General features: G+C 47.9%; 1 protein-coding gene across 6 annotated transcripts in view; it reads right to left on the bottom strand.

Moving 5' to 3' along the window:
* The window catches only part of BCKDK (branched chain keto acid dehydrogenase kinase), a 744,533-nt gene that overhangs the window by 376,284 nt on the left and 348,802 nt on the right, over positions 1 to 19,447 (bottom strand). For all 6 annotated transcript variants that reach the window (XM_069651902.1, XM_069651905.1, XM_069651903.1 and 3 more), the window contains 3 exons: positions 3,104 to 3,169; positions 703 to 774; positions 16 to 243 (listed from right to left, as the gene is read on the bottom strand). In XM_069651902.1, the coding sequence (XP_069508003.1) occupies positions 16 to 219 (204 nt within the window). In that variant the 5' untranslated portion in view covers positions 220 to 243; positions 703 to 774; positions 3,104 to 3,169. The remainder of the gene's footprint in view (positions 1 to 15; positions 244 to 702; positions 775 to 3,103; positions 3,170 to 19,447) is intronic.

The following is a 19,447-nucleotide window of genomic DNA, read 5'->3' as shown; positions in this document are numbered from 1 at the left end:
TTGTGCACCCCTCACCTTCTCTGCAGCAAGGTCAATGCTAGACTGGTTGTAGAAGGAGGTGACCGTCTTGGATCTTTCCCGGGCAAGCTCAATTTGGCTGTGGTCGGTAGCAGAAGTGGAGTGATGCCTGAGTGTGGACCACCCAAGGGCAGGGTGTAAGGAGGGCAATGACCCTCCACACCCTCCCATTTCCAGTCTCATCAATGTCTTCCACAACATTGTCCTTTCAAGAACACCCGATACCTACAGAAGAAAACACCGGAATCAGCACAGGTAGACGGCACAGAAACCAACAAATAAAACTTGCATTCTGACCTGGGATACTTTACCAAGTTATGTCTCATAATGCCCAACATATGCACTACAGATCTCTGATTAATTTGAACGGGCATAATTTCCAAATTACTTTGTCACCACCCTTGTTGAGCCATACCTCCTCCCTCTTCTTTACATCCATGTTGAAGTCTGCAAACCAGGCATACAAATATGAGCTGTACAACTTTGAGTCAGTATATTCAAGCCAATACAGATAGTCTTCAAATACATAACATTTTCTACCTGCTCCCCATAAGAAACCTCTTACGCACACTGCATTACCACCAAAACGTGATGACTTCTGCCGCCTATGAACCCCTTTGTGACTTGCCTTTCCCTAGAACCCACCATCATCCACCCCCACCCTGTGCATCTGATGACACGTACCTTGTTCCAGGATACCGTCCGAGGAGTGCCTGGTCTTCCTTGCTGGGCAATATGCAGCCCTTCCTACATAGCCTGCATAGGGAGCAGTAAAGCAGAGGTGTTATGGAAAAGCATGTTGCAACATAGGGTGCAAGCAAATCACAACAGCAACCAACATCAGCCACCGCTCCAAGGTGCGGCTCAACTTAGAAAATTCACCTTATTTTAATTGTTCACTAAACTCCTCAAGGCTAGAGATCAAGTCATATGAGGTGTAATCTATTGTGCAAAGCACACTGCAAACTGAATCGGTTTTAAGCGTTTTACAAGGATTTAAGGGGTAGGGGTTTGGTGAAAGAAGAATCCTGCAAATCACTGCCTTCTTCAAATGTGAGATTCAAACACTGCCCACAAGACCCGTCTCCTCCCACTACCCACCAGCACAGGGTCGGACTGGGCCATACAATTGTCTCGGCAACCAATGAAAAAGAGGCCCACAGTTGCAAATGGCTATTCTTTCCTTTTGTGACACTGTTTGAATAGTACGCAAGGGGGAATTTCTTGATAAAATGTGATGCAAATTGGGCATTTTAAAGAATAATTATTCAGCAACACTGGTTCAAACTGCTAGCTGCATAGTCAAGTAACTAATCAAACTGGCCTGCATTGACCAAAAAAAAAAAAAACCCACGCCAGTATTTTGTGTTTTTGGTTCCGCTATGAGCTTATTGCCCTATAGCCCAGTCTGAGCCTGCACCAGAACTAAAAAAATGTCGGCATCGGTTTTCAGCCTTCAGAGCCATTACCGGGCGTTCTCTTTTACAATTCCGGAAATCTATCTGGATTATGATTCATGGTGCCAGGCCACGTACGAACATTGAGGCATCCAGCCGTTACCAGTCTAACATCGCAGCAACGTTGGTGACTGATCCCCAAATAGCAGACTTCTTCCATTCCCTTAAAGGAAAGGATGAGCCCGCAATATGAAACAAGTTTGGAGTCGTCCTTCTTACTTTGGAACACCAAGAAATATCCATTAGAGCATCAGACTCCTATCCATCCCCAGTTGATCTGAGCCTGGTAGCCCCAGTGAAACGCTTGCCCAATGCGGTCCATTTGTGAAAATAAGGGATCACAGACTCTCTTGGGTCTTCTAATGACACCCTGACGAAGGTGGCTGACACTTCTATACTGCAGCTGAAACGCAACCTCGACGGGGGCTCACGTGCGGTCCTGCTGTTGGACCAACCCTGCCACCAACGGGCAGTTTTCCTGTCAAGTATTTGCCCCTTATCGCGTTGGCAGATCATTTCCCATACCAAGGGAATAGCATGTAAACAGAGTTTAATTAGGAAGTGTATTTTTCACACTCAATAATTGGAGCATTTAGTTGTTTTTTCTTATGATATAAACTGAGATTAAAATACACTTTTGAACGGTAGGACCTAGGACACAGTCCGTTCGATTTAAATGAATGTTTATTGAAATTTGCACGAAGAGTGAATTTTCATGTATATATTCTCATTTTTAAAGATTTTTTTTTCCATCTTGGGTTTTCTGCGACGACCAGCTCTAGGTCTTCACATCTGTTTTAGCACTGGGTCCTTTGCACCTTCCATGGGTTATTTATCCACTTTATCTTTACTTGTGGATGACTGTAGCATACTGAACACTGCAGATGTACATCTACAACACTAGATATGAAAATGTTGAGCATTGTAGTTTGAAATGTTTTGTACTATCCTTGATTAGCAACACAATATTTTCATGTTTTATGAACACCTGCTATTGGTCTGTTTTTCAAGGCACCAAAATGATTTTTGTGATTGAATCGCCAGTTATACCATTGGTTGATACAATAAGGTTTAGAATCAGTAACCGCCCAAGTATTAACCTGCGGCAGCAGGTCTTCTGTACATTTTTATAATTGCCCACTCTGCTGCCCGTCCACCAGGGTACCCGAACCCTCATGATTCCAGCGCCAACTAATTGCAAATCGCTCCAGTGCCGGTTACACAGCAAGCCCATAAACTCTTCACACCACCAGCCAGCGCAAGTTAATTGCAAAGCCCAACAGCTCCTCAAGGTCCACAAGCTCCTCACACTGCCTAGCAGCACTAGCTTCTCAATTCCCAGGACCACCACCAGCTTTTCACTGTCTGAAGCCCTTCCACTGTCCAAAAGGACCGTCTCCCTGCACTACCCACCAGTGTTAACTTTTCACATCCATCAATGCACAGCGCACCTGAACAGTGCAATCAGTGGACATTTCTTATTTCACGACTATTCAATCAATAGCTTCCCCACCAAGACTAACAATATGGGATACAAATGCATGAGAACTGATGAACACTGTGGCTCAAGTTACAGGAGAGAAAATAAATTATCAAGCAATTTTAAAATTGAGTCATTAGTGACCTACTTGAAACAGGTGCCTGGAATTCGGCCCAGCTTTATGTGCCAGAGCAATTTTGAGAGTGGTTTCCATCTGTAGGAATAAGAGAGCAAGTCTTGACAAAGTGGATTCTGACTTTTTCACAATGAATGAACACACAAACAGATGCAATGCCCACCCAGCCTAAACAGACATGTGCACCAGAGAGATGAACAAGTTACTTCTTATCTTGTAACGTTCTTTCGATGGGATGTTCCTCTGACGTATTCCTTATCTTAGATATCTCTTTCTAGCTTTGCTGGCCTCGGAAATTTTCTCTCTCTAGAGGGCGCTGCGCGTCGACGTCCGCCGAGTCAATGTCCCTCGACAGCCTCCGTATCGACGTCATCCTGCCTATAAAGGCCGCGCGCAGCGTCCGTTGTTCAGTTCCGTTTTGTAGCCCACAATAATTCTTTCTGGACTAGACTAATCACCCTGAAGGAGCGTAAGCTGCAACAAGGGAAGTAGTACTGCGGGGATGGATGGGAGGGTCGATAAATAATACGTCGGAGGAACATCCCATCGATAGAACGTTACAAGGTAAGAAGTAACTTGTTCTTCGAAGGGATTGTGTCCTCCGACGTATTCCTTATGTTAGATAGGCTCCCATAGCAGTATTCTATTATTGGAGGTGGGAGTACTGACTTCATGCTTCCTCTTATTGATGAATAGAGTGCAATACTACCCTTCCAAACCTAGTTTCCTGACTGGAGGAGGAATCCAAGTTGTAAAACCCTGTAAAGGTATGGACGGACGACCATGTGGCAGCCGCACATATGTCTCGAACCAGCACTCCTCTTTTGAGGGCCGATGAAGCTGCGATACCTCTGGTCGAATGAGCCCTAAGATTTTGAGGGGGCTCTTTTCCTGCCAGTTTATAACATTCCAAAATGGCTAAAATAATCCATCTGGAAATGGTCTGCTTAGTTATTGGTAGCCCCAGCTTGTGACCTGCGTAGCCTACAAACAGCTGGTCTGCTTGTCTTATCCTAGCCAGTCTACTAATGTAAAAACTTAAAGCCCTTCTTGGGTCCAGCCTGTGTAACAACCTCTCTTCCTCTTTCCCCGGATGGGGAGGAGGATAGAAAGATGGAAGGGTAATCTTCTGTGTGATATGAAATTCAGAAACCACCTTTGGGAGGAAATTAGGCTTCACTTGAAGAACAACTTTGTCTTTGTGAAAGATTGTATGAGGGGGTTTACAAGAAAGAGCTTGTAACTCGCTTACCCTTCTAGCAGATGTAAGTGCTACTAATAAAACAGTCTTAAGGGTAAGAAACCTTAACGAACAAGAGTGGAGTGGTTCGAAAGGTGTGCCCATCAGGAAAGTTAGGACTAAATTTAAATCCCATAGGGGAACCTGGAATGGTCTTGGGGGATAAACGTTAGTTAACCCCTTTAGAAACTGTATTACCAAGGGTAACTTGAAATAGGATCGTTCTTCCGCAGTGCGCTTAAAGATGGATAGCGCTGCAAGATAGCCCTTGATAGTGCCAACTTGAAGGCCTGAATTTGCCAAGTAGAGTAGAAAGGATAACACCGTTGGTGTACCACATGAAAAGGGGTCGATATTCTCTTCTCTACACCAGCTGCAAAATCTGTTCCAACGGCAGCGGTATAAAGATTTTGTTGCTGGCTTTCTTGCCGAAAGCAACACCTCCATAACGTCATCAGGGAGGTCCCAATCCTTGTACCTCAGCCTTTCAGAAGCCAAGCGTGAAGGTTGAGGGTTTTGATGTCTGGATGGAGAACCTGACCTCCCTTCTGTGAGAGCAGATTCTCTCTGAGTGGAAGTCGAATTGGAGGGCAGATGGCCAAGTCTAGAAGGTCCGGGTACCACGTTCACCTGGCCCAATCCGGGGCAATTAGGATCATGGTTTTCTGGAATCTTCTCAACCTCCTGATCATTTGAGGAATGACAGGGACTGGTGGAAACGCATACAGGAGTGGAAACTCCCAGTCCACTATGAACGCGTCTCCCAGAGCTCCTCTCGGGGGAAATTCCCTTGAACAGAACAGATCGCACTTCCCGTTGACACTGGTGGCGAACAGATCCACCTGAGGGGTTCCCCAAAGGGCGAAGATCTCTTGAAGGACTTCCTGAGCTAGTTCCCACTCGTGGGAGACTGTGCTCTGCCTGCTCAGAGCGTCCGCTGTTAAGTTCTTCTCTCCGGCTAGGTGAACTGCCGATAGAGATTCCTTCTTGGATTGCCCAAAACCAGAGCTGCATCGCCTCTCTGCACAGTGGTAGTGATCCTACGCCTCCTCTTTTGTTGAGGTAATGCATGGCCACTGTGTTGTCCGTCATTATCAGGACATTCTTTCCTTGTAGAGATGGCAGAAAAGCCTTCAGCGCAAGTCTGATGGCCCTCAGCTCTAACAGGTTGATATGTAGTCTGGACTCCGATGGAGACCAATGACCACTGATCGTCAAGTCGTTGGCGTGGGCTCCCCACCCCATAATTGAGGCATCCGTGACTACTGTTATCTCCGGCCAAGGTTGCCAAAACTGCTCTCCTTTCAGAATGTTTTCCTGACAGGCCCACCACTGAAGGTCTCGAGCCACCCTGTCGGGAACCTGAAGAAGATCTGTCATTCTCCCTGAGAATTGTGACCACTGAGTTCTCAGTGCCCACTGGAGAGATCTCATTCTCAGGCGAGCCTCTAGCACTAGGAAAATGCAGGATGCCATGAGGCCTAGCAACCTCAAAAAGTCGAAGGCTGGGAGACGTTGGGCATTTTGAAACTTGGTGCCCATCTGCAGAATATATTGAGCCCTCACCTCTGGTGGCGAGGCTTTTCCCAGGGAAGTGTCCAGGATCGCTCCGATGAACTGGAGTCTCTGCGATGGTATCATTTGTGACTTCTTTAAATTGAGGGAGAAGCCCAGTCTGTGAAGGGAGTGGCAAACATAATCTAGCTGGATCTGAGCTTGTTCCGAAGATACAGCTCTGATCAACCAATCTTTCAGGTAGGGGTAGACGTGAATCCCTTCCCTCCTTAGACTTGCAGACACTACCGACATTAAGTTGGTGAAGACCCTCGGGCGGAGGTCAGCCCAAATGGCAGAACTCGAAATTGATAATGAGTTGCCAATTGCGAACCTCAGGTATTTCCTGTGTTTGAGATGGATTGGCACATGGAAATAAGCGTCCTGAAGGTCCAGAGATACCAACCAGTCCTGGAACTGAAGGGCCTGAAGGATCGGAGAGAGAGCTACCATCTTGAATTTGTCTTTCCTGAGGAATTTGTTCAATTCCCGCAAGTCCAAGATGAGTCTCAGTCCTCTGTCTTTCTTTGGTATGAGAAAGTAAGGGGAGTACCAGCCCTTGTTCCTCTCCGCTACAGGTACTGGTTCTATGGCACCTTTCTCTAGCAGGTCTAAAATTTCCTGCAAGAGGAGCGGATCTGGAGCTTTTTGAGAGCTGATCCCCGGTGGATGACTCTGAGGTATGCGTAGGAGAGGCAGGCAGTAACCTTGTGCAACTGTCTCCAATGCCCAAGCATCTGACGTGATAGCCTGCCATTCCGCCAGATGTTGAGTTAACCTGCCTCCTACAGGTGTCTTGTGAGGGAAGTACTCAGAGTGGTTTAGGGGCGGCTGATGCAGATGCCGATGGTAAAGAGGCACCTGCTGTTGCTGCGGCTTTGGAATATCTACCCCGTCCACCTCGGGTAGTTCTTCTTTGTCCCCTTTGAGCCGGTCGTCCTCTACCTCTTCCGAATGCGGAGTAGAAGCGAAAAGACTTGCCTCTCGCAGAGGTTCCTGTGGGACGAAAAGGTGTCTGACGGATTGCAGCACCTAGGGATTTTGCTGCTACCTTTGATGTTTGCAGTTTTTCTAAACTGTCATCCGCCTTTTTCCCAAACAAAGAAGAGCCATCAAATGGCATGTTCAAGAGCCTGGCGTGCACATCTGGGGCAAAACCAGACTTCTCAACCAAGCAAATCTCCTGGTTGTTGTACTTGCCGCCATTGCTCTGCTGATACTGTCAGTCGAGTCAATGCCCGTCTGGAGGGATTCGCACATAGTGTCTTTACCGTCCCTTATGATATTTAGGAACGCTTCCCTTTCTTCTCCCTCCGGGATGCAGTCAGCCGCTGTAGAAGCACACTCCCAAAGTGTATGGCTAAATCTAGCAAGGGTGCAAGTAGCATTAATAGATTTTAACGCCATGCTACATGCCGAAAAGACTTTCTTAGCCATAGCATCGTATTTCTTATCGTCCCTGTTCTGTGGGACGATAGGGTAAGCAGTCTTGATGTCAGTAGAAGATGCTACCTGTACCAGACTTTCTGGGGATGGGTGTTTGGACAAAAACTCCGGGTCTGTAGAAGATACCCTGTATTTAGCAGACAGTTTTTTATTTACTGCCGGGACGACATCTGGGGTTTCCCAGTTTGTTATTATTTTTCTTTGAAGAGCTTTATGAAAAGGTACTACAGGATCCTCCTGTGGACCTTTATCAAGAATATCCGTGAGGTCATCCTGTTGGAAAGCCGGTAAAGGTGTTGACCACCCCATAAATTCTGTAATCCTGGCCATTAAGGCTCTATAAGGGGTTTCAGCATGCTCCCCCGGGTCTGGCCTAGCGAACTCCACCTCTGGGGAAGTGTCTAAACCACTTGCCTCATGTAAGGAATCATGGAGTTCCTTTAATCTGCGTTCCTCTGAGGAGAACTCCTCTTGAACTGGGGTTGCAGATCCCTGCAACTGAAATGGCTCTTCTTGATCAGACAGTTCTTCCTCTTCCATAATTGAAGACATTGTTCTCAATTGGTCTGAGCTCACAAAGGGTGTGAAACCCATCTCCAAGGCAGAGGGTGCCAAACTTGTCGTAATCGGCCTCGAAAATGTCGATGTCGTCAACGCCGACGTCGAAGGCTTCGAAAGTGGCGTCGAAAACAAAAGGTGGAGGCCTCGAGGTCTTCGATAGAATCGGAATTCTGCTCGAGGATATCGACGACATCGAAGACCTGGGAATAGCCACTGGGTGCGCCGCAACCGTGACTTTCCTTGGCGTCGACGCCGGTTTTGAGGATGGCGTCGATTCGACAGACCCGTGTGTCGAAGGTCCCTTTGACAACGGCGTCGATCACACCCACCTCGGCTTCGACGGAACCTTCGCCGACGGAACCTTCGAAGAAGGATTCAAGGTCTTTGCTTTACTCTAGGGTTCGTGACGCGCTCGAGAAGCTTCCTTCGCCGGGTGCTGCGACTTGCAGCGTTTTGGACCTTCGGGTCTTTCTACCAGAGCATCGCTCTCGGCAGTCTTCGAGGGGGTCGAGGCCGCTTTCTCGAAGACGCTCATCATATTTTTTCGGAATTCCTCGCATTCAGCCCGGGAACTATGCTTCGTGGGGCAAGGGATTCTCTTAGGTGAAACAGAGGAAGAGGACGACGAAGAAGGGGATCTTCGGCGTCTCCTTTTCGAGTGCTTTGATCTCGAAGAATGATGGGACCCACTTCGAGACCTGGAGCGCGAATGGTGACGAGGAGACGAATGTCTCGACTTCGTCGAGGAAGAAGAAGCTTTAGAAGTCTTACCTTTTTCCAGCTTCCCCCTACGCTCCTACAGGGCTTTAGCTGTCATGGACATACAGTCCTCACACTCCGAACAATGGTGTTCAGCTCCCAAATACCACAGACAGACCCTGTGAGGGTCCGTTAGCGACATCTTTTTTCCACAGTCTCTGCATTTTTTAAAGCCGGACTGAGGGGTCGTCGGTTCAGACGAGGAAGCCATCAAGTATGGATCGAATATCTCGAGGAAAATGGATTATTATATCTACGAAACTGAGCAACGATATTCCGAGGCACTGAGTAAGTGTGGAAAAACGGAACTGAGCAACGGACGCTGCGCGCGGTCTTTATAGGCACGACACGACACGGCGGCTGTCGAGGGACATCGACTCGGCGGACATCGACGCGCAGCGCCCTCTAGAGAGAAAAAATTTCCGAGGCCAGCAAAGCTGGAAAGAGATATCTAAGATAAGGAATACGTCGGAGGATACAATCCCTTCGAAACATATATTCAGCATGCTCAAGTACATAACATATGGCAACGTTTGTCTCAATATGTCCAGACACTCTCACCACATAACAAGTAAAGCCATCATACATCCATTTCCACCATTTGCCGTGACCAGGTGAGTGCCCAGAACTCCTGCACACCTCGCCACAAGCGGTCGCCTTTTTAAAAATAAATAACCATCTTTAACAGCACGGCAGACGCGAATTCCCACGTGTGATCCCGCTGCCATGGACGCTTCCTAGTTACATAAAGCCCACCTCCCACCCTCCCCTCGGACTGGATTTGTGTTGCCCACCTTATAATGGACACCCAGGGCAGCCCTCTGCCCGGCAGCCCTTACGGCTAAGGGCCCCAATCTAAGGGCAGCTCCTACAATGGCGGCTCCAGAGTGTGCCTGCAGGTGTCTACAGGGGAAGCCAGTGAAGTCAGCAGTTAACAGACACCAACAAAAACCGTAAGTGTGGCATAGGTGGGGGGTAGAGCAATTACTCTACTCCAGAAAGCCCCCGCCACTCTACCTTACCTTTCCATAACATAGACTGCCATAGACTTAGACAAGGCATACTTGGAAATATTTGTGAGCATCAGCCCGATTCTATTCTTATAGGATTGTGAATGTTACCTTGCATTGCATACTAGCATACTTGTCAATGTTAACAGTTTCCACACCTGAAGAGAATTGTGAATGTTAGCATGCACAATTGTGAACTTTGGCCTGCGTCGCATATAGACAGGTTTCTGAATGATACATGCACCACACTTAGATGGAATTGTGAAGGTTAGCCTGCATCGCATCTACATAGAAATGTAAATGTCAGCATGTCCCCACACTTAGTCTGAAACGTGAATGCTGGCATGTGCCACACCTAGATGGAATCTTGGACATTAGCCTGCACCTCATCCAGTTAGGATAGTGAATGTCAGTATGTACCATAATTAGATAGAGATGTGATTGTTAGCATGTGCCACACTCTAATGGAATCGTGGACGCTGGGCTGCGTCGCATCTAGATAGAAAGGTGAGTGTTGGCATTTCCCACACTTGGTTGGAACCTTAGACATTAGCCTGCACCACATCTAGTTAGGATCGTGAATATCAGCATGAGCCAAACTTATATAATATTGTGAATGATAGCATGGGTCGCGCTTGGTTGAAATTGTAAACACTGGCCAGAGTCACATCTAGTTGGGATTGTGGCTGGTGCCACACCGGGATCGAGCTGTGGATGTTGGCATGTGCCACGCCTGGATAGAAGTGTGAATATTGGCATGTGCCACACTTAGATAGAAATGTGAATGTTAGCTATGCCATATAACCAATCCACTAACAATTTCACCCCTCTGCATACACATCTCAAACTCTAACCAAACACAACCACAAGCCCATAAACGGCAATCCGCACAAACTTCACTACACTGCAACAACAAAACAAACCACACCGACTCGCACAACAGAACACGATAGCTACTGACCCAAAAACACCCCAAGTCTAGCCAACGGAATTACCGGGTTGAGACTGCCAACAGCACATCACTGCTCTCTTGCACTTTTCCAGCTCATTCCCACTAACTCAACTCCCCCAATCCCTTCCCGTTTTCCAGAGCCGCCAGTCGCTAGGGGACCCTTCCGGTGGTGATAGCGCACGGTAAAAATATCCTTTAACATTAACATCCAGGTATTGCTGTTACATGGCAGTTTGTCAAACTGCCATATACCCCTGTACTCTTATCGTAAGCAAAGTTATAACATGCCCAGGAAATCTTTCTCCAATACTAGGTTCACGGGACAAGGTACAACCCTCTCATTCTAGGTATTGTCATCGTAGAACCAGGAAAACCCTCTTCAAAAGACAGTTATTTACAGTACCCACTCGGTGTGACATGTTGCTGTGGCTTGTAATATGGCTGCTAGGGGGAATGCTTTCTTAACAGGTCTAAGATTTCAAGTGCAAGGACAGTGGATTGGGGCTAGTTTTCCCCGACCTGTGTCAGTACCTGAAGATTTGTCCTCTGTAGTGAAAACCAATAAGCCAGAGAAAAGGGAAGCAGGAGAACAGAGGGGAACAGTAGCTCTGCCAACCGACACCTATTAACGACTTGGGTTTGAAAGGGCGGAAAGTGAGGCAGTGGCAGAAGAATTGCAACTGACAGTCCAAGTCCCCAAGAGCGGCGAGTTAACGTCCTAACTCATTGCAATTAATATCCTGAGGATATTCCCCCCAGAATTAATAAATAAAAACTGTTATATAGTGATGTGGCAGAGTGTCCTTTTAGAGTCCGTAAGCCAATCGTAGCTTGTACATTGACTTTTAGAGAGCATCCAATGAGGGAAGTGGGAAGTGATTGCAAGCTATATGCCAGTCTTTATGTCCCATTGATTCCTATTTTGATCTCAAAGAATGGATGTTAGTCTGCCTCATGCACTTTTGTAGGTTTTCATGGCCCGGTTGATTTGTATTAGTCAAGGGCTGGACCTGCAAGTACTCAGACATGCTACCCTCTATAAATCCGGACAGAGCTCAGAAACAAGTTGCCAAAGGGGGAGGTCTGAACCTTTGTGCTTAATGAGCTCTCCAACCAAAGTTTAGAAGGAAGGAGCAGCAGGCATCCTGTATAGAACATGGGGCATAGGTTGAGTGATTTGTGAAAAGTTACATAACCACAAGTGCAAATAAAGTGGTACTATTCATTGAACGGACAACTCTTTATGTTGTGTGACCACACAGTGGTAAACAGTATGAAGAAAAGTGAGACCCGTATTGGTAACAGGGTCCTGGGTTTGGCCCGGTCAAGGTTGCAGAGGTTGTGTGAAAGGGGTAAGGGGGTCGGGGGGGAAAATCGGGGGAGTCGTGGAGCTGAGGGGGACCCATGTTCCTGTCTCCCTGGAATGTACAGAGTTGTGCATCAACTTGGGTGCCTCTGTCCCAATGCCAATCAGCCTGTGTCCTGGCGAGATCTCTTATTGTTTCAAGTAGTTAAGAAACTCTGGTGCCCAGAATTCACCAGAATCCTCAGGCACCGGGACGCATAATAGTTACGGGAAGCAGCATCATTTGAAGAAAAACTACAAGTACGACAATGTGCCAGGGCCGCGGACAAGACCTTGCCTGGAATGGACCGGTTACCCAAAATGATAATTGACTAGGCTTTCGGCATCAGAAGGCAAATAGGAGGCGAACACTTACCCCACAAACCTCAGACTTACTATAGTGGAGCAGTGGGCAACAGCTGAGGCGCTGGAACCACCAGGGAGCTGATCACCACTAGAAAGGGGGTTGGGGTGGGTAGATATTAGATAACCACCCCAAAACAATTGTAGACAAATACTTCCTTTATCCAGCAGAGCAGTGAACAACCGACCACATGGCAAAGGTGGAGGCAGAAAAGGGTAGGGCTATGGATCCTTATGAAGACTTCCAAAGGATGTTTGGCCCCTCAAGTGGAGAGCTCAGATCGACAATGGCCCAGGTGAGTAGCCGACTCATGTAACCAATGGAAGCAGAGGGATGTTTCTAGGAAGGAACTTGAGGCCTATAAAAAGCCAGCAGATCCAGCGGACAGTAAGGGGTGTATGGGCGAGGTCAGAGAAGGTGAAGGAAGACCAAAAGACCAAAGAAGGATGTAACGCGTGGAGAACTTGGAGGAGCCTTTGGAGTGATTACCTCCTGCTTTAAGAAAGGGGAACTAATTGAGTTTAAGTGGTAAAGGGGTTGGCTGTATTTTTGGAGGAAGAGTAGGAGACGGTTGGGAGTAGGGGAGGAGTATGTGAAAAGCAGGAGGACAGAGGTAGGGCAGTGAGGGGAGGAATGAGATTTGGAGGGAAGCGGCTATGGCAAGGAAGAAGTTGATGTCATGGGCGCTACTCCCGAGGGGCCAGGACTGGCCCAGCGCCCTCGGAAGCAGACCCGTCTTCCACTACTCCGGACCCAGCAGACCCCTACAGGGGCCCTTTGGACCGTGTCCTGGCGCCTTTGGCGCCAGGCTCATGAAGGGTTTCAGTCCCGGCGCCATAGGCGCCGGGCTCACATTGATAAACAGTGTAATAATGCTTGGGTGGACTTACCTGAGGCAGACCATGCTGCATATTTACCCAGAACAATCCAGTCTGGTTGAAGTCCCCTGCCATCAGGGCTGGGAGGAACTATTCCCTCCATTCAGGAACGCTCTTCTTACCTGGGTGGAACCGGTGGAAGAACACACACTGGAAGCACTTCTCTGCTATTTAAACCACGCCCGATGGAAAACACGTGCTTCGCGTTATTCTGCAGCAGCAGCAGGACGCTCACCGAGTCGGCTCCTGCATTCCAGGTCCAGAGTCATCTTCAGCTTCCGCGCAGCAACCTGTGGATGAAGAAAGACACAGAACAATACTTACCAGATCCCGGAATCCAGTCACCGGCAAAACCTGCAAAGAATAAACATAAGGTTAGAAAAGTGCAACTCGCTCGCAGCCGCGCCCGCTTACCTGATCCATCCGTGATTGCAACGGAGCTAACCGTGGCCTTCTCTTCGGCAGCTTCTCTGCACCTGAAAGGCAAAGGACATAATTAAAATGGGGTTCGGGTGAAGACAGTCGCATTCATCTTAACTTACCAGTTTTTGCACGCGCAGAAGCGGCCGCATCAACCGCAGCATCCCGGCACCTGAAAACTAGAAAAAGGACATTATTAGAGGTGCCATTAAAAGCGGCCAACGATCATTATACTTACGTGCATCGGCACGTGCAGTGGCAACGGATATAAAGCCCGCAGCATCCCGGCACCTGAAAACTAGAAAAGGACATTATTAGAGGTGCCATTAAAAGCGGCCAACGAACATTATACTTGCGTGCATCGGCACGTGCAGCGGCAACAGAAAACTACGCCCACAGCATCCCGAGGCCTGAAACAAAGGAAAGGGGACATTATTCAGGTGCCCATCTTTTAAAGCCTAAAGACTACAGTATACTTACAGGCATCCGCTCGTGCAGTAACGGCGGCATCGCTCTTCGGCATCCCAGCACCAGTGCCACAACTAAGGCCGCAAAAGACTTGAGCCTCAGCACTGAACTCATCCAGTGACGTAACTGGAATCCACGCACCCCTGCACCAGACGCAGGATGGAGAGCTCAGCATTTATACGCCTAAGGTGAGAGCTCGCCGAGACAAGTAGAAAGCTAGGCTGTGGGAGAAACTGGCGATTGGTGGGAGAAGGAATCCCATCAAACGGTGATTAACCCTTTTTCTTCCACCTGCAGAAAACTCACCCTGCAAGTCAGACATTCGATAAGAGGAAGCCCAGTCCTGAGAGTCGTCCGAGCTCTACGCTTCTCAATTGAAGAAACAATAGCAGCCCAGCCGGGATCAGCGCCTCCGTGGGAATCAGGTGAGCGTTACAGTTGAAGGGTAAAGACAGGGGAAGTGGGAAAGAGACTTAAGAACCAGCCAGAGTAGTGAAGGGAGAGATCAGGAGAGAACTGGAGGGTAGAGCCAGGAGAAGGGAAATAGAATGGCAACACCAGGAAACTGAGCGTGGGGAGAGAGACAGCGAGGTGTGTGTCCGAGAGGAGGCTGGTATGGGGAGAGAGAGTAAAAGGCAGTTTGATGGAAAAGGGATGGAAATGGGAACCAGGATAAAGACTACTCCACTAGGTTTCCTAGGAGGTGCCCGAGTGAGTCGGGAGCGAAGGCCATGGCCTTCAGGCCCTCCCTAGAACAGGGGTAGCTTGGCTTTAGTCAACTGGCACAGCATTACAACCCGTTGATGTAGGAAGACTGGGTTAGGGTGTTGGGAGCACCGTCAAAGGTTGAGGTTGAGGGAAAGGTGTACATAGTTTCCTTCTAGACATCGATCCGCAGTTGCCAGTTTTATACATTTTTATAATAAAAACTGAAATGTCTTGTGACTCACTGAGCACCTTGTCACATGTTACAAGACGCCCGGGAAAGGATAAAGGGGAGCTTTGAAGGGCCAAAATGCTTTCTCCATCACAGAGGAAGGAGTAACTAAACCGCAGAAATATAGGGGGGTGCAGCAAAGGGGCTCCAGGATGCACAGAATATTTACTGTAGCGTTCAAATAAGCAAGCAAATTAATATGCCAATGACTGGGTCAAGTGAAAACACACTGGAGGGCACCTTCCTCACCATTGTGGGCAGGAGAAGGTATGACGCAAAAGAAGATAAAGTACCTTTGACAGGGGTAGATATCACTAGGTTCTCACTAGATACGAGCCATATTGATACATTGTGACGTGCGTCCTCAGAACAATAGTGCCTCTGGGGGTGGTATAACGATGGAGAAAAAAATAATAAATAATCGCCTTCAGGTTGGATTTCTTTTATGGGATTAGGATCACCCAAGAGGGTCCAACCCAAAGTCCTTCTGCCTCTTCCCCATATGCAGCTAATATATATTGCTATCCAGTTAGCCAAATTAACTTGCATGACAATACTGAGGGACCTGATAATGCAAAATATCTTGCATGTAGCCAAATTCAACCTACTTGACAATATTGAAAACAGACAATGTATAGTATCATGCATGTAGCCAAACTAACCTACATAATAAAGAAAAAACAAATAGAAAATATTATGCACGTAGCTTGAAAGATGCTACTAAAAGAAGATGGCGAACATTAAAAAGACAACTTGGGGGCAAATGAAAGAGCAGTCTAGTTTCCAAAGGCCAGTTATGAGCTGAGAAATACAATCGTCCAATGCGGGAGTTCCTACGAAGTTCAAGCTCAGGCTCAAACGAAAGTGTCAGATGCGAGAGAGGTGGTGGGGGCTGTCCCCCGAAGAGGAAGAGCAGGCGCCAGAACCGGATGAGACACGAAGCGTGGAAGAATCAGAACATGCAACCGGAGAGAAGCCTTGGTCTGTAGGGACGCTGCAGACCAGGCTGGATTACTGAACGCTGCCAGAGCCTCCTGGAAGGAGCACAGCTGCCCGGTGATCACGGAGACCATCAAGGAGGAGGCAAACAGGCACAAGGGTCGCCCAGGAGCAGTAAGAGGTCTGAGGAAGAGAGGTGATGAGCCTAGGAGCTGGAGAAGCTTCAGGAGGAGCCAAGAAACTGGAGAGAGGGCCTGGAACCCTACAGCAAACAAGAGACAGTTGTATAAATGGCAAGAGTGACCTAAACTAATACAACGCACCTCTGTAAGTCTGGAACACGCACCCAAAACCAAAAACAAATGAGTTGCAAAGTTGGCAGGAGAGTGAACTAAGCAGATGATACACAATGATGCGAGTCAGGGGCACACACCCAAGAGAAATGGGTTCTGGTACCCTAATAACAGAGGTTCTGAGACCCTGAAGTGAACAAGAGACAATAGCATTTTCGGAAGGGTCTGGGACCCTGAAGTGAGTGAGTGAGTTGCAGACTTGGTGGGAAGAAGCGAAGTAGAGACAAAGCAACAATGCGATTCTGGAACTCGCAACCACATGAGAGATTGAAAATGTTAATGTTGAAGGACATTTGTACCGCGCACTATCACCACCGGAGTGGTCCCCTGGCGCTTTGGCGGCTCTGAAAGAGGATGAGAGGTTGAGTTAGTGGGAGGCTGCAGGAAAAGTGTAAGAGTGATGTGCTGTTGGCGGCCTCAGTGTTTGCTGCCGGTAGTCGTCGTGTACTGTTGTGCAAGACTATGTGTGTTATTGTTTTGTTGTTGCGATGTAGTGAAGTTTGTGCAGTTTGTTGTGCTGTAGGTTTTGGTTGTGTTTGGTTTGGAATTTGAGAGGTGTATGTAAAAAGGGAAATTGTTAGTAGGGTTGGTTAGTTTGCGTCTCTATCCTGAGTTGAGTCGCTCGGCTTGCATAGTCTCCCCTGATGCGGCTCTGTCCTGATCTGGGTCCGACTGGCATATAAGGTTCCTTATTCCTATGGCCCCCACCTCTAACATGCTCTCACAGGTCCCCTTATCCTCCCTTCATACTCCTGTAGCCAGTGCACCTGCCAATGTCAACCTCTCAGGTAGTGTGGTGATTGCCAATATCTCGACAATTCCACATCACTGTGGTGCCTGGCGGTAACTAAGGGGCGGGCGAAAGTGTTGGTGGGATTGTCTGGGGTAGCTGACTCAGTTTGTGCGTGCCATCTGTGTTCCAGTCTATCCGGTGTCACCCGTCCAGGCGTCGTTGGGTTGCCCTCTTGGGTCGGAGATGTCCGTGTCCTTTCCGGTTTAGTCGTCCTTTTTCCGGTTTTTGGTTTCCAGATTTAGTCTGTGGCGTTGATGGGCCAGGTTTTTATTGATTTCCCAAATTTTAGGTGATCTTCAGTGTTTCTTTTTTTTTTGGAATGTTGTTCCAGGTTTTTGCGGCTAAGTGGTAGAAGGAGGTGCCTCCAAGTTTTTTCTTAAGGTATGGTTTGAGTTCCAAGCGGATTTCATTGCTTGATCGGAGGGGTCTCGTTGGTTTGTAGACTGTTATTTTAAGATCAAGAAAGACTGAAAATAAAGAAATACTAGGTCTGGTAGCAGAACGTGCCAAGCTGACAGGATATGTGAACTGTGCAGCTGAGAAACAGTTCCTCCTGAGTTGCATCATCAAAAGAAGTCTATGGGAAAGAAGTATAACCCTAGCATTGGGAACCTTCGTTTGGGAACAGAGCATACCAAGATGGTAAGAAACAGGGACTGTGAAAACAGACAACAGTTCCGCGCCAGTATAAGAAGGAAGCTAGGGGAAAGAAGCACAACCCTAAAACTGGAACCTTGCATTTTGAAACATTTTTTGGAGCACATTTTACTAACAGCGAACTAGGAACATTTCCGTTTGAAATCAAAGAACACGTTTTCCTTTGAGAAGAGATCAACCTTGTCTACTTATATTACATTGTTCGTGTTAGGGACAGAAGAACAAGTTACTTACCCGTTGTAACATTCTTTCGACTGGATGTTCCTCCCATGTATCCCTAATCTTTGATATTCAAGCCTGCTTGCAGCTTGCTTCAGAATATTTTTTTTTCATAGAGTCGAGCGACGCCCAGCGCCGGTTCCCTGTCCTCGATGGCCTCTGTAGCATCCCTCGTGACGTCGACACTGGTATATGAAGCACACGCGCTGACCGTTACCTCAGATCTTAGTTCTTTTCCTCCTTTAATGTGCATGCTATGTCATGGGAGACAATCTTGATGTTGCGAGAAAGGAACGTGTAAGACGCGGAAATTCTAGGTAAGCAAGATGGGATGGATAGGAGGGCGATGAGGAATACGTGGGATGAACATTCAGTCGAAAGAACGTTACCAAGGGTAAGTAACTTATTTGTTGAATGGATTGGGACCTCCCACATATTCCTCATCTTTGATAGACTCCCGATGCAGTTTGACTTAGGCAGTGGGTGCCAATAATTTACCCATTTGTTTAAATTATGAAGGACAGCTTTGGCAAATTTGGCTTCCTCTTCTGATCATGAATCTACACGGTAAAATGTGCTGAAAGTATGAAATGACGATCAGCTTGCCACTCTGTAAATGTGGTTTGGATTACATGGTCTGTAGCTGTACTTCCCAGTCGAGTTCACCTCCTGTCTCCCAGCCCGGCCACCATCCCCGATTAACCATCCCTGCATTGGTGTCTAGTCTAGCGACCCGCAGTGCTCCGTGCTCTCTTCTTCCCACAAAGCAGGGCAGGTGAGTGGGAATCCTCGTTCAAGACCCTCCTGGGCCTCAATTTACTAAATGTGTTACTCTTGCTGAGCTGCCAGCCCTGCTGTAGACCTTCTCTCTTCCCGATGCCCCCTATGACTTCCACTTCCCCGTCGAGTTCACCTCCAGCTTCCCAGCCCGCCACTCATACCCGATTGGCCATCCCTCCGGTCATAACTGACCTTCCCAGTGCAGCCATATACCCGTGCAGCCCCTGCGGCCAAGGGACCCAAGGCAAAGGGCGGCTCCTACAAGGCGGCTGCAACTAGTGCCTGCTGGTGTCAGCAGGGGAAGCCTGTGGGCAGTTGTCAACCAGCAGCGACTATCAAGTAGTGGCCTGGGTGAGGAATAGAGCAATCAGGGTACCCCCGAAAACCGTGCCACATTGCAACCTTACCTAGACTAGAATAACACTATCAGCCTGTGCCATTTTGAAATAGTGCTGTGATTACTGGCGTGCATCACACCCTCAGAGACTTGGTGACAGGGCTGTGAGCCGCATCTAGAGAGTGCCACACTAGGATAATAGCCGATTTGTAGCCTGTACCACACAGAAAACACCATAGTTATTGGACGTGTGTAAAACTGCATTGTGAAACCTAGGCCTCTCTCCCACTATTACAGGACACTCAAATGTAGGTATGTTGTCGCCAGTGTTTAAACTGCATTGT

This window comes from Ambystoma mexicanum, chromosome 3p, assembly GCF_040938575.1.
Source record: "Ambystoma mexicanum isolate Mex_15411 chromosome 3p, UKY_AmexF1_1, whole genome shotgun sequence".
NCBI lineage: Eukaryota > Metazoa > Chordata > Amphibia > Caudata > Ambystomatidae > Ambystoma > Ambystoma mexicanum.
Note: the sequence above shows the minus strand (reverse complement) of the source record. Positions and strands in the feature narration are given on the sequence as shown.